The 22,187-nt window shown below is 40.1% G+C and overlaps 1 protein-coding gene across 1 annotated transcript in view; it reads left to right on the top strand.

Moving 5' to 3' along the window:
* Positions 1–11,601, top strand: part of LOC104051187 (low-density lipoprotein receptor-related protein 5) — a 167,138-nt gene extending 155,537 nt beyond the window's left edge. The window contains exons 20-23 of the mRNA XM_064452384.1: positions 2,432–2,668; positions 5,074–5,213; positions 8,110–8,207; positions 8,853–11,601. Of these exons, the coding sequence (XP_064308454.1) occupies positions 2,432–2,668; positions 5,074–5,213; positions 8,110–8,207; positions 8,853–9,114 (737 nt within the window). The 3' untranslated portion in view covers positions 9,115–11,601. The remainder of the gene's footprint in view (positions 1–2,431; positions 2,669–5,073; positions 5,214–8,109; positions 8,208–8,852) is intronic.
* The last annotated feature ends 10,586 nt before the right edge of the window (positions 11,602–22,187 follow it).

Genomic DNA, 22,187 nt, shown 5'->3' with positions numbered 1-22,187 from the left:
GCAGAGCCCCAGTCTTTGCGTAGTAATATTTTTGGGGGGAAGCCCAGTGAATCTTGGCCAGATACTCTCACAGCTGTGTTTGGCTGCTAAATATAGTCGTGCTTTTCCGTTGGTCTGTGCAGCAAAAGAGTGTGAGCTTGCATCATGGTGTAGCAAGTCCATAATGCTGTTATACCAGGTAATGTGGGAACAGCAGTAGTGAAGATGAACTGAAATCCCAGTGTCACTTCAAGGTAGTTCTAAAATGCTGTATGGGATGCAATGCTACCTTGTACCCAGGGATAAGACGGGCAAGATGTTACTTTGAATTCTCATGACAGCAGGTATATACAAGTTACAGACATGCTGATGGCAGTTGCTGAATTAGTCCTTAGAAGGGTCTGTTATTTCACAGTCTGATGTGGGCAGTAAAATTCACTTACTTGTGCTCTGCTTGCTGTTTCCCTCTTTTTGTACCATCCGGGTCACTAGTGCATGAAGTTTTCAGACAGTGGGGCTCTGCATTTAGTAGCTCACAAGTAGTTTAGCAAAATAGTTGGAACATGGTATTTCTGAACAAATACCTTGTGTTGGGTTTGTATAGAGAAATGCTGCACGTTGCTTAATAATGTTTCCTGTAGGACCTTGGCTAATTGCAAGGTTTTTAATACCTTAGAGTCTTGTCAGGGTTTGAAGGACCAGTTGTCAGAAGCTGTGCTACTGCTGGGATGAGAGGAGGGGTCACTAGATCTGGTCAGGGTAACCTTGTTTCTTCCTTCTATCCTCACGGTTGGTACAGTAAGGAAGTGTATTTCATGAGCAAGAATGGTGAAAGGAGCCTAAGTGGTGAACAGAAGAAAAGGCTGAAAGAATGGTGACAAAAACAGTTTAGCTCTCCTCCTGGAAATTTCAGACTGAACATGCTTCTCATGCTTCTCCCACAACCTCATTTATCTCTCAGCTCTCACCCAGTTCCCCCAATTCCGAGGATAATGTAAAGCCACCTCTTCCTTTTTTTAAATTTATTTTCTTTGTACACTTGGCAAACTTTTGTGCTGCCAAGTTAATGCAGCTGTTTCCAGTTTGCACTTCAGGTCCAGTCCTGCAATGAGGTCTTAACTGATTTAAATGTGTCTTTATGTAGATGTAAGACTGCCTCCTCTGGAGTCTCTTTGTGCAACAGAGATTTCTGTGGTTTCTTGCTTGACTGAGGGAAAGAACTCAAGTAGGGAGTAAAAATGGTTGTTACTTTCTAGATAAAGATCTTGTATTCAGAAGGAGCTAGGTTTAACCAAAATGAGAGGTGTGTTTTAAATTAGCTAATTTGGGAACAACTTTTAATTTGGGCTTCGTTTCCTTCTGGTATCATATCGAAACAAATCTGACAATTTGAAAGTTAGGGCCTTAGCTGACATAAAAGCTGTCATGCACTAGTAAGTGTGAAAAGTAGATAAAGACTTTAAGACAGAAATGAGTTCTTGGTGCTGAGCTCTAAAGAGTTTCTTGGTAGATCTTTGTATTTCCTTTATCTTCCTTCTCAAATTTCAGTTGTTTTTCCTTCCCTTCCACTGAAGGGAATGAAACAAGAACCACTGGAGAAAAATTTTATGAAGTGAAGGCTTGAATCTTACATGAACAATTTCACTTCCTGCAACTTCATTAAGGGGTCTGTAGTTTGATCTGAACATGTAAAATTGATAGACTTTGGCCAAGTTTATTTTGAGTTTTTCACTTTATGAACATATATATATATTTGTGCATGTCAAAAATAAAATTATAACTGTGAATCACGTGGAAAAAATAATTTTCACTGAAGAAGGTCACATATGCAAAAAACGTAGAGGTGTCAGATTTATTTGGCAAGAATTTTGAATGTGTTACCCATAATCAGGAGGAGGTATGAAAGGTAGCTCATACAGCAGCACTTTTTATTATTTAACATTCGGCTATATATGGGAAAAAGAAATAAGAAGTAGAAAGTATTTGAGATATTCTGGATTGTGTTTTCCTTCCAATTTGTATGGGTTTTTTTGGAATGCAAGTCATATTTTAGGAAGGAAAAGTATTCTATTTTAAGGCCTATATTAGCTAGGAAGACATCCACTGCTTAATACATATGGTAGCTCCTCTACTGGTAAGATCTTTCAATTTTTTAATGTTACTGCTAGCCCAAATGGCTTTTGAGAGAGCGGATTCCTCTCTGATTAAGGACTTCATGTTTATAAGTGTCCTATATCCTTAACACGTAGACTTTGTGCTTTATGTACATGGAGGGGAAGAGGAGGCATGAAGTCTTGTGCATTGAATCAGAATATATGGAGTTATAGATGCCTGAGATTGAGGTGGATGCTTTCAAAGACTGTGAGCTGATTGATTTGCTGCACAAGCTCCAGGACAGCAACATATATATTGCCCCATGTTTAATAACCTTTTTTTTCCTCTCTCTCTCCAGAAAAAACAAAGCCAGCCTCAGATGAGTCACAGCCACACAGTAGTGCCATCGGTCCTGTCATTGGTATAATACTGTCACTTTTTGTCATGGGAGGAATGTACTTTGTTTGCCAGCGAGTGGTGTGTCAGCGCTATGCCGGGCCCAATAGTCCTTTTCCACATGAGTATGTCAGTGGCACCCCTCATGTCCCTCTTAATTTTATTGCTCCAGGAAGTTCTCAACATGGCACTTTCACTGGTAAGGATGGCAAGGACCTTGCATCTAATCAGTACCATTACATTGTCTGCATTTGGAGTGCTCGATGCAGGGTTTTCAAAGAGCAGAAATCAGGTGTTGTTGATCTTAGTGGTTTTAGTGTAAATCTGTCATTTCGATCAGATATACAAAAACTATTAGATGCATTTCATAGGCATCTTCCCAGATTTTCAAATGCAATTTTCATGCTAGGCTGCATCTGCACAGGGGTCTATCTTTTTGATAGAAAATCTGCAGTATTTTGCCAGTGAAAACATCCTCTTTAAATAGTTCATTCTAGTGTATGTAATAAAGCTTGGGTTTCACATAGTACTTCTTCCCTGAGGCCTGCAAAACAGAGTAGTGAACCACATGCAATATTGGAAGCTAAGGATGCATGTGCTATTCAGCGTTCTAGTTAAAGCTCTGTTGAGTTACTCTTTGTGTCTTGTACTCAGATGTCCTTGTTTCTGTCCACTCCACCAAAAGCCTTTACAAGTTTTGTCCTGTCTGCTCAGGATGGATAAGTTGTTCCACAGTGGAAAGAAGCAGAGGAAAGAAGTGAAGCAGCTTAGTTTGCTATAATACAAAAAAGCAGGGGACAAACCTCCCTCCCTAAAGTTACAACAGCAATGTGGAAGAACACAAGCAGTGAGTGTGGTTTTGTACTCTGGCTGCTCATTGCCTAAAGTGTAATGAAAACATCCCCTTTGGTTTAGCCCATCTCTGAGACAGCTTTCCTGTTTGCTTTTGGACAAAATATTTATTCTCTCTGTGTCTCAGTCCTTCATCTGTAAAGCAGCAAAGCTTCTCCTACCTCACAAAGAACTCAAAGCATCTATTCGGAGAAGTGCATGCAGCAACAATGCTGAGATTGAAGGAGGACTTGAAGTATACATAAAAGCTCAGGATGTTCAGCTAATAGATAAGAACCCAGAAACCTCATCCAGACATCAAAGTAAACACTTAAATGATGTACCTCAAATTATTTTACAAATGTAAAATATACTTTTTGTAGATGAAATAGCGAATTCTTAACTATCAAGCCCTGAGAAGAAATAATATATCTTCATATTGTTCAGGAAGCTGGAAAGTAAATGTTCGACTGTAAACCTGCCAGACAGGGTCAGAATACAAGAAATGCATACTTTGGAGTGCTTGGAGACTGCTTTTCATGTCAGCTGAAAATCAGATAGATAATAAACTTAAAAACAAATGAAAAGATGTGGCACTTCTTCATATTAAACAAGTTTTTGAGATGTGCTAATTGTTGTTTTCTTCTAGCCATGACTTTGAAGATAGCCAGCTACCGCTTAGGTTTAGCCTTTCTTGCACTTTAATGACTGTGGCCAGCTGTTCCTGCTTAAATTATGGCTTTATGGTTATCAAGAGGTTTTTGTGGTAGGGAATAAAATGTGAGAATGAAATCATTGCAGGTGAAATCTTTGCAGTGGTGTTTTAAATTGGACTTCATCCTAAAGCTTTTTTAATTAAAGTAAGCATCAGTGGTTTTCATCCGTACCTCTGTAGGTGCTAAACTAAGCTGTCATTCTGATTCTCATTTGTATTTGTTAGTTTTTTCTAATCCATATTGTTGTGACAAGTTACAACAGCTGAAAATATTACCATTGATGTTAATGCTAAAGAAAACACATAGATTCCTAATACCATGGCATTTCCAAAAAAGATAAATAGTCATGAATGATGATCACAAATAGAGTTACTCTGCTTGTAATATTTCCTACATCTGAAACATTTCTGAAAACTTCCCAAACTAAACTCTTTCATTAGTACCTAATAGTCTGACAGGAGGAAGCTGAAAATGTATGGTCTCATTTAAGTGTATATTGGAGTAAAACAGATTGGAGAATGTTGTCTTCCGTTTTCCTCTCACCCAGGTTTCTTTCCTTTTGCCTCTGCTGATTTTCAGTTTAAACAGTGATTTTTTTTTCAATAAAAATATTTTTTTGCTGTTGTTTATGTACTTGCAATTGAATTTATTTGGATGGAAATGAAAACTTTGGAGGTCTCTAGCTTGTTTTTCTTGGGCAATGTATCATGGTTTTTTTGCAAATGCCTGAGTTTGTTTAATTGGAAATTTTCTTAGTTAACGATTTGGGTGAAAAGTTTAGATCAACTGTTTTTGAGATTCCTTTCTCAGCAGAGTGTGAGAGTGGGTTGTGAGGAATTCAGTGCTACAGTGAGATGATAGGTGGTTGGGGGGTGAGACGTTTTCTTTACAAAATATGAAATTTCTTGTAATCCTGAAGATTTTACATAAAACACTGTTCCCAAAGTGACAACCAGTAGCATTGCACAGATTTGTCAAGCTGTGGATTTTTCTTTTTTGCATTGGTAGATAAAATTGTGGTTCACCTAACCTTGTTTTCCTCTTTGCCTCACTGCAGGCATCTCTTGTGGAAAGTCCATGATTAGCTCCATGAGTCTCATGGGAGGAAGCAGTGGTGCCCCCTTATATGACAGAAACCATGTTACTGGAGCCTCCTCGAGTAGCTCATCCAGCACTAAAGCCACTTTCTACCCTCAGGTATGTCTTGAAAATATACCTGTAAGTTAGATATCGCCCACTTCTGAAGAAAAGGAAGATGAAAATTCATGCTACTAAATAGAATGTTAATAAAGGTTGTTCTTGGGTGTTACTGTTTATGATATAAGGGCCCCGTCCAACAACCACTGAACTTTGCAAAAGGACTTTGTTGTAGTCCATCAGGATTACACAATGCTATATGGTGTCTAAAATGTTTTGTTAGTAGAGTGATACTCAGCTGGGTTGTTCCAGGGCACTTTTCCTCTGTCTTGACTCCCTTGGAGATGCCACCTCCTTTGTTCTTTGTGAACTCTGATGTCAGTGGTCCAATGAAATTTTGCTCTGCGTAATGCTGCAGGCACACATGGCATAAAAAGACAAGATGCAACAGGACTGGAATGCAAATGCGTAAGAAATAAGCTTGGCTTGCTGTTTAGATAAAGCATCAATTGTTGATTCAGAAAACCAAGTGCATGCACTGAGAGAAAACACTGGTTATTTTGCTTGGGTTTTTTCAGCTGTAATTTAGCTCCTTTTCTGGCTTTGAACTGTTGGAAGTGACAGAATTTAGTCACCATATCAGAGTTTCATGAATTCGAACATGTATAGTATGAATGGGAATGATTCTCTAAGGATATGTAGGAGAGACATACAAAGATTACTCTGCCAGCATTTTGCCGTATGACAGGTTTTTTCCCTTAGTGCTTCTGAGCAATATATACATTCACGCTCCCATTCACACAGGCTTGCAGAGTCAGTCTGCTAGCTATTGAGGTGATTTTTCAGTAGTATTTATTCAGGAGCTTGCATACTGTATGGGTATATGTGCATTTGTGTTTACATGTAAACTGTTAAGCTGTGTATGGGCATTTTGATTGGTAGTGTTTTGACTGGTGGCAAATGTGCTCTCTTTCCCCTTTAAGAAGGACAAAGATGGAAAGAGGCTTGTGACCTTATCAAGTGACAAGGTAGAATGGTTACTTATTTCTCATATTACCTTCTCAATGAAGCCATCAAGAAACTAGTCACAGCTAGCAGCTGTTTGGAACTCAGCAGCCCTCCTAATTCAGCTTGTCTCGTGCTTCGCCAGTGTCTCTGTAACATGCTGAACAATTTAATGTAGTACCTGATTGATGTGTCAGTGCCACACTAAAAAGGACGAACAGAAAAAACTTAGCTAAACTTATATAAAAAAACCCCTTACTTAAATAAATCTTGAAAGAGGAAAGAGGACCAAGAGCTGATCTTCCTGTGTCATTCTATGGGATCTGTGTAGGCCAAAAGATCAACTCTTATATTGCACTTCTGGCCTAAGCTAATCTGGCTGTTACTGGGAATTCTTATTCCACACTTCCACTCCGGGCTATGTCAGCCAGGGCCTGCAGGGATGATATCAGCCTTTCCTGCAGGAAAGACATGCTAGATTCTTAGAAGGAAGCTGTTGCAAGGACTTTATTACATTAAAGTTACCGCGTAATCCAAATATTTTGGTCAGTTCTACCTGGTAGCTAATTACCCATCTTTAGGTTAATAATAAAAAGGAGAGATCTGAGTATCTAGTTGTCTTGACTTCTTTGTTTTGTTCTGTTTAACACATCTTAGTGGTGCTGAGAGATGGTCCAGTGAATAGAGACTAGGAAAGAATTTATGTCAATGTAATTATGCCAGTTTATATACTGAGAACCTGACCGCAGGCATCCTGGCTGACACTCTATTTGCTGTATTTAATCTGAATGTGAAGTGTTGATGCAGCTCAGGGTGCTAGTAGGAGAGAATCCAGAAGTAGCGTGCAGTGCTTCTCCAAGGAAGAGGATTTCTGAAAGATACTCTAGGGGCAATTACTCCTCATTCCCCACAGCTGGCAATGGCTGGTGTCCAAGCATGTCTCCCCTCACATGAATATGGATGCAGGGCTTGTCAGTATTAGTAACAACGAGCTCAACTCAATGGCCAGGAATCATTTTGCTAAATGCTGCACAGTGAAGACCAAAACAATGATCTCCACTCCAGTGATTTTACAGTATTATTATGAGAGAAGAGCAGAGGCAGAATGCTGCCATGGTCACTGTGGCAGGCCGTGGCTTGGCAGAATGCCCAGGACAGGCTGTGTACAAGATGCTCACATCAGTAGCAAGGCCCTACCGTCAACAGCAATGTTGTAATTTTCCACATTGGAAGGGATGAAGCGCTCTCCTTGGTTTAGGCCAATATCCTGCTGGCCCTGTCAGGGGTTCTGCTTCCTGCTAGGGGAAGAATCCTAAAGGAATCTGAAGCATAATAAATTGTTTTCCTAGCATGAAGGTTACCAGCAACCATGTATATTCACACACAGGCTACAGCAGCCTATAACTATTTTTGAGCTCTTAGGCTCTTTGCATTGTAAACTGTGCCAAAATGATATGTTTACAGAACAGCAGTAAAAAGGAAGTATTCAGGGAAGGATGGGGGAGGATAGCTAGAGTAAAGGAGCTTGGCCTCCTGACCCTACTGTTGACTGGGGGTGTGTTTAGGGGCTGGGAGTAGAACAGAATTTATTTCCCATTAGCATCTGCTGAGGATATCAGTCCTTATGTCCAAGGAAGTGCAGTGAGATTCAGCAAAATTGGGTCTAATTTCCAGCTTTACCCCAGCCTTCCAGCAAAATAACAGATGTGGCAAGGAAGAAAATTCCCTGTACTGTGAGAACTTTGAAGGCATGCAGTGTACCTAAGCCCAGAGTAAAGTCTCATAATGAACTTCTGTGAGCTTTAAAAAGGCATTAACCCACCCAAGCAGCAAGGAGAGGAAACTAAAATAAGGATGAGTGACAGGGTGAAGACATAAATAATATTTTCAAAATAAGTAGAGTGGTATAATTAACCCAAACTTTTGCACTGCTTTTTCCTGTTCTTCCTAGATCTTGAACCCACCTCCTTCCCCAGCTACCGATCGCTCCCTGTATAACGCAGAGATGTTTTATTCCTCAAACATTCCTTCAACCACAAGATCTTACAGGTAAAGCTCAGATAAAAAGGTTTGATAAATCTTCTGTTGATCTGTCCTTCAGTTTTGGATCCTGAGCAAAATGTTCTTGTTCAGACTTTACCTTGTTTTCAAACACATTTCCCTCTTAGTCAAATTCAAATGGACCATTCAAATGGAGGTTACGCCACTTTTGATGTTAAACATTGGCTTTGTGTTCTTATTTTGACACAAGAGGGTTTAGCATCTTTCAATACAGTGTTGCTGAGTAATATATGTATATCAATATATAGGATATATTGCTGTGTTACAGTCACTTAGCATTCTGTATAGAGGAGGTTGGTGTTTTCTGTTCAGTTCTTCAGCTTATCTTAAAACAATTTGATGAGTCAACCTGTTTATTAGTGACTGGGCTAAATGGTCATGGTGGTCTCCTCTGGCTGGTCAGGGGCTGGAAGAATACCCTGCTGGCTGGGTGAGGGTAGTTGTGCCATTCAAATTTAACACAGTTCAGGTGCTTCTTGTTGGGTTCCTATGAAAACATGAAATAAGGCTCACATAGAGTTAATGAGCAGGCATCTTGACTGAGGACACAGAGCTGTTCATGTTCAATCCTTTTCATTCTTTTTCATTTTTTCTCAGATTGCAACTAATGTATGTGCTTTTTTTTTTTTGCAGGCCATACCTTATACGAGGGATAGCTCCACCCACAACCCCATGCAGCACAGATGTCTGTGACAGTGACTATACTACTAGCCGATGGAAGACCAACAAATACTACATAGATTTAAATTCAGACTCAGACCCTTATCCCCCTCCACCCACACCTCGCAGTCAATACATGTCAGCAGAAGAAAGTTGCCCTCCATCTCCTGCCACGGAACGAAGCTATTTTCACCTCTATCCCCCTCCACCCTCTCCTTGTACAGACTCCTCATGACCTCAACAGAAGGAACTTTTCCTGTAAATATTTTAAAATATGAACAGATTTAAAATATATATTTTATGATTTAAAATCAGGGTGGGAATTAAAAAAAAGAAATGTGAATAAAAATGGGTGGGAGGGATGGGGCTGTGAAAAATTGTACAGAGGAAAATATTTATAAAATTGATTTTTTTAACTTAATTTCCATTCTTTTGTGCCATATTTGCCTTTTTGAAGTCATGAAAATGACTCAATCTCCAAAGGATTTGGGGAGGGAATGTTGAGCCTTTTTGCATTTTTAAGTCACCTTTTTACATGCAAAGTGTATGTAATTATTTTTACTAATGTGAGACAAGAAAGCAAAGTGACTTGTGGGAGGAAGAGTCTAAAGAAAGATGTAAGTTTATTTGCAGAGAAGAAAAACACATTTAAACAAAATTGTCAGTACCTAATCCCTTCACCACCACTGGGAGAAAACATGCAAAGATCTCAACCCTGAGATGCTCCTGCTTGCAAGTGAGCCAATGCTTCCCAGCAGAACTCATATGCCAAGACCTGGATTTCAAACATCCCTCTCCATTTGCTTAGCATTGAACTGGAAGAACACTTAAGCCAAACCTTCCAGCATAACTAGGCCCACAGGTGTCATGCCCTACCTCGCCACAGTGCCACTCTGCACATGGCCAATTCTGGAACTGATTCGAGCTAAAAAAGATAACCAGGCCTAAAAAATCTTCGGTTAGCTCCAGTCAGTTCCCCACCTGGCTGGCTGAGTGGTGGCAGAAGCAGTTGTATTGGCCTGTGGGTGAGAGCAAGGGGCAAGTTTAAAGTGGTATTTAAGCTAAGAGAATGCTTGACAAACTGCAGATTTGGTCAAACTCACCATTTTAATTGTGATGAAACCAAGCTCTTCATCCTTCCTTGTGACGCTTTGATGTCTGTCTGGGAAGAGGCTGTAATATTCAGCTGCTTCTCAAGACACAGCACTAGTTCTGTTTTTCCCAAAAGTCCAGTAATTCACCGTGCCAGGTCTCTGAGATGTTCACCTGTGTTGACTTGCTCAAAGAATTGCTTCATCTCTAATCTTCATTTTCCAAAGTGGAATGATACGGTCACTTGTATTCTTTAAATGATGAGAGTTGGTTTTTAATCGGTGTTTGTAGAAAATGGTATCTGCATAGCTCAAAGCAAGAACATCCACTATTGAAATGGTTTGGTCATATATCATAAAAAATTGCCACAGAATTAGCTCAGGTTTAGAAGTAGACAGAAAAAGCACAGGGGAGGAAGGAGAGGAGACAAATACTTCTCTCTGATTGTGATGAAATAAAAAATATAAGCTCATACAAACTGCTGTAACCTAAGGACATCATGATCAGCAAAATGCTCATGTTCCAACTCCTACCAAAAAGACCCTTCAGGAATGGGGGATAGAATCAGTCCCTTTCAAAATACAGAAGATAAAATTTTGATTTGGTTGCTCTCTTGCTGTAACAAAAAGGACTGGGTATTGTATGGCACTTTATAAATTCAGCTCTGGTGATGATAATGTGAGTGCCTACGTGGGACATCTGAGGGAAGTTCTGAATATGCAGACTCGCACCTGTTTCAGCAGCTGCTGAATAACAGATGTGTTGGGCCTTTGACAGCCGTAATATTGGTGGCAACAATGAAAACTTTTTTCTTGCTTGAACTTAAGTTGTACTTGGTTTTAGGCCTTTTTAGCAAGTTATTTGAGAACCCTGCAACTCCAGGACAGAGGTCTTCATGATGGTGGAGGGGCTGGGACCACAGCGTTCTGATCCAGTTTGTGTTTTCAGATCATTAGTCCAGATGTGTTCTCCCTGTCTACATTGTTAAAGGGTAGGATCTGTGCTGTCACTGGTGTGTTACTAAAACTCTTAAAGTAGCTTTTACTACTTTCATGTCTAAATTTTCACTTTGAGCACAAAGAAGATGCCCACCGTGTTTCGTGGAGAAAAATACAGAATTGGAGAATACAACATTGGAGTTTAAGAATGGGTTCTTTCGCCATCCCCTGTCAACATTAGTAATTCTATAGTATGCCAAGAAGGACATGGTCATAGTTTGTTATTCTTGGAGTGACTTGGCAGATCTCTGAACAAGTGCTAATGATTTGGTGAAAAAAATAATTCTCATGTGATCGTGTTTCAGTGAACTAAATTAGGAATATAGAGCCACAGGATATTTTATGTACCCCATCGATTATATAGAGGAGTACTTGTTCTGCATTACAGCAGTTGGTAGTCCAATTTCATATCATATGCAAACTTGTGCATGATAACTATTCACCATTTATAATGAATTCCTTAGTTTAGTTGTTCTGTGTTACAGTTCTAGCTGAGAGACATACTACATTCATTTTCCTATATTCCTGTGATGACACTGGATGCAAAATTACATTGATTTTTTTTTTTCATTAAACCACTGATTTTTTTAAAGAGCCACAACTATAACAATCCTAACCACTTCATCTGAAGACTTGTATTCTATTACGAAGTTTGGAGTTGAGTTCCAGAAAATTGGCAGTCTTGCTGAGAGCTAAACTGTCTTAAGAGTCAAATTCTTTTGGAGCTTAGGTATTCAGAAGGAAGGAAGGACTTTGCCGAATGGGGTGAATTAAGTGTGTACATTTTGATTTCAGTTGGACATTCACAACCTCTTGCTGCTGATGTTTGCTGAGAAATTGCTTCTTCCTCTGAGGCACTTGAAGTTTGGTGATCAGAATCTAAGCCCTACACTGCTCCATAATACTGACTTTAAAAGCCTCTCCTAAAAAGACTTTGTGTATAAATTTAGCATCTTAGCATTTAAATACTATGGTTTGGGGTTTTTTTGATTGCTGTAGACTATATACTTTAAAAGGGTTACTGCTCTCCTGGTGCTAGAAAAGACCAGAAAGAAAATTTGAGTGACAAGAGCTACTTCTCTCCAGAAATATCCTCAGTGTGCTCTTAGTGATTTCCATCCTGTGAACTTTCAGGCTTAAACACAGAAAATAGGTGCTATTTTCTTCTAGATCAGGATGAGGAAAAGAGTTGCAGGGATTTAGTGAATGTATATGACAAGTTGTGGCAGTTCAGGGCTGAACAGGAAACAAGCAGGGAAGGTTGTATTTTGGTGAGGTTTAGGCATAGTTTTAATAGTGCAGAAGTTTTCTATGAGAAAACTGGCTGAAATATTTTAAGAGCTCTCCCCTGAGAACCTGCAGGGGAATGCATGTGATTGGGCTACCTGTGTGAGTTTGTGAGTACTTGAATGAGTGTTTTCAAGCACTATTTTCGAAGCCCATTAGGACTGCATATTAGCACTTGAAACAGCTCAGGGTGTAAAAGAACTGTGTCTGGAGAGCAGCTAGTAATGGGCAAATGATGTGGTTGTTTCTGTGTTGCATTTAAAGGACAGATGTCCTAGCAGAGAGCAGCTTACCTGCTTTCCAGTGCAGTCATGAAAGCAGCTACTTGGGTCGTCTTCTCTTATGTAGAATGTGTCCTGTCTGCAGCGTGAAGCTGAAAGGTAAACAGACAAGTCATGATCTTTGACAGTGAAGTATTCTTAATTTCAGGGAAAAGTTTTGTGTAAACTATAGCTTGACTTCAGCTAGACTGGTCAGCAGCCACTGCATGCTGAACTTTGCAGTGGAGGTAATTAATTTGGTCATTATTGCTAGATGATTTTGAGGAAACTTCATGAGCACTATCCCAGTTGTCTTACTGGTTCAGTTTTCTTCTTTCTGGACAGATCTCTAAAGAGCACTTAGGCTAAGATTAAGCTAACTCTGTATGTATGACAAATAGTGTTTTCTTCAGGATAGTGTCATAGTACAAAATGCCCCATGTCTAAAAATGAGACTGTGCCATTATCAGCATGTTCTGAAGAGGAAGGCAGAAATGAGTGCAAACAGATTTCTTCATTTGGAATAATGGGTTTGATTTTTCAGTTAGAAACCTTGATCCCTCTGGTTTGCAAAGGGTGCAAGCACTTCCCTAAAAGTTCTGATTCTTTTCAAAGTAACAACAAAATGGTCTCTTCCCTCAACACCTCTTTTACACACCTTGGATGGGCCTTCTGGAAATCCCCAGGCTCATTTATCCTAGATCTATTTTCTGCCTGGTATCTAGATTATATGCTAGATCTAGGACTCATCATGTTCTCCCGATCTTTATGCCAACTGGTGCCTCTTGGATTCTGGGGCTTTTGAAATTCTGAAGCTCTGCACAGCAGTGAAAAAGGATTTGGAAGCAGGCACACTCAGTAAGGGCTGAGTGTGTCACACTGGGCTGATGTGCCAGTCACAAGGACACTCTTCCATTGCCTGCAGGGTCAGATCCCTTTGCTAGGGAGAGCTCCTGTGCTTCATCAGAGCCTCTGGAGCAGGTTATACTACTTCACAAGTGTGGTCAGTCAAACTTCACAGAAGCTGTGTGTCCTGTTTGCTTCAAGCATTTTCAGAAGCAGATCTTTTCTGGTGTCAGTCATTTTGTTGGGGTATATGTTGAGCCAGTCCAAATGAGTAGCTGTGCTTATAATTGTACTACAAGTGATATCCATTAATGTCAGGAAATGAAAACAGAAGGCAAGCATGTTCCCAATAATTAATAACACACAAGAGTGCCTGGCCTGGAGCCCTGAATTAGAAGTAACATATTTGCTGTTACAGTGCTGAAGGACATTTTATAAATGTCCATGTTTGGACAGAGTCTTAAGACAAGCCACAGTCAAAGATGACAGTCATTCACAGATCAGCTATTCTGTTGTTTCAATGTTTTTATTATGACACCATTATGAACCACGAATGAAGACCTCAACGTAAATTTGGCTTGTCTGTCCAAGATTCAGGGAAGGCTGAATTTTAAATTCTGAAAGGTGTCTGCTGTTTATGCTGCTGTTCTTTTAGGGATTGCAGCATTTTCTGGTCATCATTAAATGTAAAAACCCCTTTCTTCAGCTATTGTAAGCTTAGCTAAACAGGTTAAGGTGTTTACCACATGTTAAAAGAAATATTAATATACATAGATATTTTCAATCCTGTCACGTCATCTAGCTCTCCTTCCTGAGAGCACTTATTCTAGTTTTTGTAAAGGGTATTTTTCTTTAATTTGTTTATCTTGAGGTTGGCCAACTATGTGTGGGCCTTTTCACATAAGATTGTACTCCCTGGAGGGAATAAAGGAAAAATTGGTTTTAAATTGTTAAGCCTGCTGATAGGAATGATGTAAACCAGTCTGATACAAATGGCTTCTGCATTCCACACCAAAATCCTTCAAAATGCCATGCCCTGACATACTGGCAGTGCTCCCAGCCCCCCATGACAGCAAGCTGCCACATCCTGGCTGTTCACAGCATGAACAACAGCCGTGTTGCAGTTGACCTCTGGAGTCAGGGGCTGGGTTCTCTCCAGCCGACACAGAATCCTGAGGGATGGAAGACCACAATGGCAATTCCTAAGTGGGTCATTTTATATTGACAAAATATGTGCAGAGAATGTGCTTAAAAGGACTTGCCAGAGGAGAAAAGCAAGTTTGACAGCTACAGGAAGTGACAGGCTAATTCACCGGCATTCACATCTTTGAAAAGCAAGTACTCCCACTGATGCACCTTTCTCTAAAGAATGGCACTACTCCTGCGACAGCATTCCCAGGGTTGCTGTGTTTGACAAAGGGAGCAATATTCCAGTTTGACTTGTACAGAGATCCTGCAGTGTATAAATAAGTACGAAAGTATTTTGGTTGCAGCTACAAACACAATAGTTGTAAATGGAATTCATCAGCGTACTGAGATAAAACAAGAGCTGTAGAAAACAGGAGGACTGCTTTGCTGTTGTACATGAAATTTGGAGGGCATCATTAACAAAACTCTCACCCAGACCACTTTCTTCTTTCTTACTTTCCTAATTGTACTGCAATCGCTGCTATTGTAAATGTACATGAATATACAAAGAGTATAAAGAATTTTTATGATAAAACCACACACACAATCTTTTTTATATTTATATTAAAATGTGTATTCTGCAAACAGCCTAATAATTACAGCTTTATATGTGTATCATTTTGTAGCGTTTGTTACTACGAAAGACAACCAAACCCAATATTTCAGTGCCTTGCATATTTTAAGCAGTCAGCATATTTACTGGGGAAAAAAATTAAGCCTTAAATCACAAGTGCCCCCAGAATCATATGTAGATTTTACTCCACTGGTTTTAACAAAGCTTTGTATCATTGTTAGGGTTCTCTTCAGTTAGAATATGGACATCCACAAGTTGTGAAACTAACTGAAAGCTGACAACTTCTGAATTTTTTAGAGCATGCGTGTCTTGAATTAGTAATGTATTGGAGTTTCTCTCAAATGCATTATTTCACATGAACTTTGATTTATATATTCATATCTACTTCAACAGAAATCTCAATACATCAAAAATACGTAACATTAAAAAAAGAATGCCAGTAACTGACACTTACATATTTGGGGATTAAATTGACGTTATTTTCAGATTGTCACTACACTACTTTTCATTAGAGCCATAAAATCTTTGTTGTGTTGTAGAAAGTCTTTACCAATTATTTTTCCAAGCATGGCCTTCTAGCATACAAATGAACTTGGTAATACTGTCTTAAGAGTAACTTTGAGGCTTTCATCACTTCAGACCGTTAAATGTTAACAATTTTCTGGTCATGAAACTGCAAAGTTTCTTTATGTTAACAAAACCAAAGTCTTGTTTGAAGTAACTGGTATTTTGTATAAATATCTGTACAGATAACAGACTCTGCATTTGTACTATAGATTATGTGGATTTTGTTTTATAATAAATACTTTTAAAAGATTTGATTAGTAGCCCTTTTTGTGAGTGAAGCTGTTTTATCACCTACAGTAGAGACAACCAGCTGGTAGATTTAGATACTATTTAAGATATAGTGTTGGTCTCTCCTTGGTTCTAATTTTAAATTGTACAATAACAGCAAGAGCAGGGAAGTGAAGAGGTTGATTGGAAAACTGATCACCTTTAAAATTACAATTGTTAGCTAGCTATAGAACTTACCACAAGCTTGCCAGCATCACGACCTTCTAAAAAATGTTATCCTCCATGGGAATAATCTGTGTTTTGATTAGACCAGATCAGATTTGTATTTCTTTTTCTAATTGTATGATGTCTTTTAAATTGATGCTATAGGATGTCAAAGTAAATCTTTAATGACTTTTTTTTTTTATGGTGACCGTACTTGAAAACTAGTTCTACTGAGTCTAGCTTGGTCTTAATTTCTGCAGTCAATATTGGTGGTCTCAGATTTGTGAAATTTACCATCCTAACCTAAAAGTCAAAATAATCTTTAATCAAGGCATCCTTTCTCCTGCATGCTGAGTCTTTCTAAGCAGTCATCAGCAGTCCTGGTGATGTTCAATTTCATTTCTTTAGAATTTTCCAGGGTAGAAAAAATATAGCATACAATCTTACATACATGCTTCTGTTTCCTACAAAGTTCTTTCAGGTTTTGTATTGTACTGAGCCAGAAAACGTCAAAACATTTTTCGTCTTAGGCACATTAGCCTTGCTAATAACGGTTAAGATAAATGGACCCTGGAGCAGCCATGTGATGACAGCCTAACCCTAGTGATTTGTTCCATCACTACGATTAAGATATATTCATAGTTTGAGAGAAAAAAAACGGAAGGATCTGGAATTCTGGGGCTGTGCACAGCCTGGAACAGACCATCCATCAGCCTATTGTGTTAGAAAAGTTGGACTAAACTAGCCAAAAGAAGAGGTTTTGTATGGCGTGAAGCAGAGCGCCCCCACTCTTCTTTCCAGACCTCCTGGCTGTAGCTGGGCTTTCTCTCCTGAGAAGATGCACAAGGTCTTCGTCTCTTGGACCGGACCCTGGCTGACACAGTGGCTGGTTGCAGGGAGGTGTTTGATACATGTATCCCACACAACGAATACAGATCTTTGCATAGCATACCTATCGTTCCTGCTCCTCCAATGCCTTAATCCCAGATATTTCAGGGTCTCTCTTAACACTGGAGGAGAGAGTATTCCCTTCTTGCTCCAGAAATGCTTGTTCAGCTGTCTGACTGGATCTTTGTAGCCTTACACTCCCACAGCTTCAGATTCCTTAATGCATTAATTGGGAAATACACCTTCATTATAGCATTTGTCCCAACAGAATCTGATTACGTTACCAGGACCAAACCTGTACTCACAGGGAAGGATACCTAATTCTAAATCCACTGGTCCTGATCTTTTATGAAATTGCCTCAGCTGTTACTGACCATGGCAGCGCATATCCAGGTGTTTGGCTGATTCAGCACAGCAACCCTGTGGCTTCAGTTGGATAACAAATTGTATCTGGATACACTAGGAAGTGGCTAAAGCGGACAAAATGCATTCTGCCAGAGCGTGACCCACAGCTGTGCTGAGGAAAAGCCTGATCCCAAACTATGCAGCTATGTGGATCTCCTTCCATGCTTTATGACAGCCCCAAAGCAGCTAGGAGTGAAATGCTGCTAAACAGAGCAGTGCTGAAGCGCTCTGTTATAGATCCTAAAAAAAATTTAATTAAGCATGAGGTAACTGTGACCACATGTTACCAAAAAGCCCACATAGAGTTACTGGGAGAAGAAAGTGCTTCATGCAAAACTAATGCTTTTTAGGGCAGGTATTCCCCAGGTATATTTGCCTTTCACCCACCTACGATCTGAGGGGTTTTACATGGGTTGTCCTGTAAGTGAGAGGCCAGGGAAAGGTAGTACAGCCTTTTAGGCAGTGCACTCTGCTGTGGAGAGCAGGGTGCAGGGAAGGCAATTGGCCATGCATGCTCTGTGACTTCCACGAGAACAACCACAGCAGGCTGCCCACATCCCTGCTAACAGCACAGAGCACTGTATATCACAACCTTTCTCCAAAGGGTCCAGGTGGTTGCTGGAATCTGCTCAGAAAGCACAGATAGGAAGAGGGTTTGTGTGCAGAGGAGCCAATGCTGTTGTGGTTTTAGGCAGTATGAAAGGGCCCCTGCCTATAAGACTGAACATGAAGCTAGCTTTTGGGAAATGAAGGCTTGATGAGCCAGGCTAATTGCTGGACTCTGAATAAATTGCAGCAAATAGATGAGGAGAGTAACTCGTAAGGGGTATTGCCAGATCAGCTGGCTAAGATCATAGCTACAGTGAAGATTAGGACAAGCAGTTTACTTGAGTCTGCCCAGTTTGGGTTTTTGATGGCTTTCTCATGGAACACAAGAATTGGAAGAGGGATGGCAGGGGCAGGACAAGGTCTTGAATTTCCTCTTACAATTAGTAATTGGTCTCCTGCCTGTAATTAACATGAATAGTAGGCTTGAGACTAGAGTTGGCTTTTGGGATGGGAAGATACCAACAGCTTACATCTATTCTGGACAGCCTGCAAAGACAGTATCTGGGCTTGCCCTAATTGAGGTTAATGCTTTTTTACAATTTCCTGCAGGGAGAACTACTTTGGCAATCAGTCTGATTTAAGGAATAGCAACAGCTTTAACATTCTATTAATTGGGGAGTGATGTTTGTTACTGAACTTTGCATGGCCTAGAAAGGTATGAGGCGGACTCAGGAGAACTGGGCTAATGCTTTCTTTTGTATTTTAATTTAGCTTATTAGGCTGTTGTTACAAGTTTGATTAGGGCTTAATTCTTAGATGATGTCTCTCTCTCTCACAGAGATCTGAATTCGTTCTAGGTTGTAGGGCAATAGATTTAATGCTTACGTTCATTTTACTGTAGACATTCTACTATACATAGGCAGTAACTAAAACTGAGAAGCATTCAAAATAGAATTTGGAAATCTCAGGCTCCAAGTTACAGTCAGTTCCCACATTATACATAGCCTGCAGCAGTAGGAAGGGTTGGTATCCTTAGCCCCTCTTTTCTATTGTAGGTCATAGTACAAAAAGCCCATGTATTGGGAGCAATAGAGTGGCAAGAGTTCAGTTGCTAGATTCCCTGGAGCGAGAGGTGGGAGGAATGCTCCTACAGGTGAAACTGTGTCCTCAGCTTCTCTCGCACAGCAGGTGTCTACCTTTTGCCTATAATTACAGGGAAATAAGCAGGTTTAAGGATTAAAATAATAAACCTATTGTTTGATTCAGCAGGATCCTGGAGCCAGGAAGGGTGCTGACAGACAGTGGAAAGCAACTGGTGTCAAAGCTTTAGATTACATAGCCCTGTGCTAACCTAAATGTTGAGAACTGATCATAACCAAAAAACCCCCAAAACCTCCTATTCAGTTCAGTCCTTCTTCTAAACTCCTGATGTGTTACAGGAGCCAGCAATAAACTGAAGCCCAGTTGTTTTACATTTCACAACCTGACCACTAATCCTATCCCTTACAGCAAGGCTGATAAGGCATCCTGGCAGAGAGGTCATAATCTCATGGACTCTAGCCCTCATCCTTACCCTTTTTCTCTGCAGTTCTGGCACATGTATCCAGGAAATACTGACATATAAATTTAGGAGAGAGGTATGCAAGCATTCAGAGGACCTGTTTGTCACACAGTTCTACTCAGTTCCTGGAGAAAAATATTTCCCATATTTTTTTCACATACAGCATTCATCTCCCAGGTAAAATTAAACAGGATTAGGGAAAGACCAAAGTTTGGGAATCCAAAATGTAGAAAGCGTACTGCTGCGTCTACACAGGATCAGGCAGTATGCTTAAAATGAAAGCTAGACTGAACAGGAACCTCTTTACTAGTAGACCTGCTTGGAGGCTCAGACATGAAAAATCAGGAATTTGTGGTGAAAGAGAATGAGGAATATGACCATTCTGGAACCCTCTCCAGACAGCATCTTTTCTTCCAATTTTGCTAAAAGTTTATTTTTCCACTAGTTAAAAGAGAAATAAGTGACAGTAATTTTAAAAGGAATTTTCCCTTCCTTCATATGTTCTGTGTCATTCAAAGTTGTTTCAAACATTTTGAATTACTTCTTGTGAAGATGGTTTAGGGTTTTTTTTATTTGTAATTGGAGTGGCATGGTCTCTCCCACATTCTTATGTTCACCACTTTTGGTTTTAGGTAGGAACCTGGTGAATTCTACTTCTTAAGGTTTACAACCAGACAGGATTATTCTGTGGTATTTTCTCTGCAGAGGTGATATTCCTAGTGAGGCCCCATCTGGCGTACTGTGTCCATTTTTGGACTACCCAGTTTAAGACACACAGGGAACTACTGGAAAGAGTCCAGCAGAGAGCTATGAATAAAATCAGGGGACTGGAGCACCTCTCTTATGAGGAAAGACTGAGAACTGGGTTTGTTCAGCCTGGAGAAGAGAAGACTGAGGGGAGAATCTTATCAGTACTTATAAATATCTAAAGGGTGGGTGTCAAGAGGATGGGGCCAGACTCTTTTCAGTAGTGCCCAATGACAGGAGAAGGGGCAATGGGCACACGCTGTTGCACAGGAAGTTCCATCTAAACATGAGAAAAAGCTGCTTTCCTGTGAGGGTGACAGAGCAGTGGCACAGGCTGCCCAGGGAGGCTGTGGAGTCTCCTTCCCTGGAGACATTCAAAACCCACCTGGACGCGTTCCTGTGTCCCCTGCTCTGGGTGTCCCTGCTCAAGCAGGGGGTTGGACAAGGTGATCTCCAGGGGTCCCTTCCAACCCCTGCAATTCTGTGATCCTGTAGAGATCAGACAACTCATACTTCCCTACCACATGCATGAACAGAAACACAGACTCATCCACCTTCCAAAAATCAATCATCTTGGGTGTCTAGAAAGACTGAAATGCTCACTATTATCAACTTCATTTAGCAAAGCAGTTCAGTTACAATCAGCTTAAACTGTACATAACAACTGGCCTCTTGCCTTATTGGTCCCCTTTCTGTCTTTGTTACAAAGCCAGTGTTAATCTGTGGTGTTTACATAAATGTAAGTGAAGTGGCATTGAAAATCAGTGCATGTGGCAAGCTTTGACAGGGTAACACTGAGTTCTCAGTATTAAACATCACCTGTTTTCCAAAGGTCTCAGTGCATCTCTGATTTATTAGAAAATAGATTAAGAATTTATGAGAATAATTAGCTCAGTTTGTAACTATGGAGTAAGGGAGAACTGAATGTAGAACAAAGCCTAAGGAGAAGACATAAATAAAAAAGGATAAGGAAAGTCCTTGGGTGTCCATGAGATAGGTCCTTCAAAGACCTGTCAGGTAAGTCAACAGGCTGGAGAGGGCAGACAGTCCCCCAAGATAGGCAAAAAATACCCATTTGAGATCAAAGCCTGCAGTTATGGCAAAATGTTCTGCTAAAACAGGTGTAACAACTTCTATTTCAAAGACTGGGATCACACAGCCAAAATACTTAAATCTGCTTGCAAGCATTTAATATTTTAGATAATAATGTCAGTAAGTTGCATGCATTTAGATAGTGAGCTGCTTAGTAGAGTGATTTCTTCTTCCTCTTCACCTTTGAAAGAACACTCACAAGTTAACATTGTTCTGTAGTAAAAACAGCTCATATCCTCTCACAAGTTAATAGTTCTAACAACAAAATGACATATTTGTAAAGTCTATGGGTGTCAGCAATATTTTGAGTAACAGAGATGAACATCTAGAATTGGAATTCAAAAATCTCTAGCATCATAGTATATGAAACCCACGTTTGGAGATGGAAGAGTTACTTAAAAGGCTGGGGAGGGGGATGAAACATGTGAGTAGGGAAGAACAGATTTTTAAACAAAAATCGAGTTATAGGGCTCAAAAGGGCAAAATCTACAACCAACCACCCATGGACCAAACGTGGTAGTTCAGCAGGTGTAGGGCTGGCCTGTGCCATCTACAGGTATACAGAGGTTCAATGGTTTGCCCAAGATCAGCTATAAGAAGACCAGGAACAGAATCCAATCTCCAAGGTCCTGATGTAGAAACAACCCCATTTCTCCTTTTGCTTGAAGGCTGCATCAGCCTTGTTAGGGACTATTTCATATTGGCACAGGCAGCAGGGGTGAACTTGTGATCACCACACAGGGTGTCCACTGGTGGGATTTCAACCCCACAAGTGGTTCCATGCAATCTTTGATAAAACTTCTAGTGTGGCTTTCAGTCTGG

The sequence above is a fragment of the Phalacrocorax carbo genome, chromosome 5 (genome assembly GCF_963921805.1).
Source record: "Phalacrocorax carbo chromosome 5, bPhaCar2.1, whole genome shotgun sequence".
Taxonomy (NCBI): domain Eukaryota; kingdom Metazoa; phylum Chordata; class Aves; order Suliformes; family Phalacrocoracidae; genus Phalacrocorax; species Phalacrocorax carbo.
This window is presented reverse-complemented; position numbering and strand designations above follow the sequence as displayed.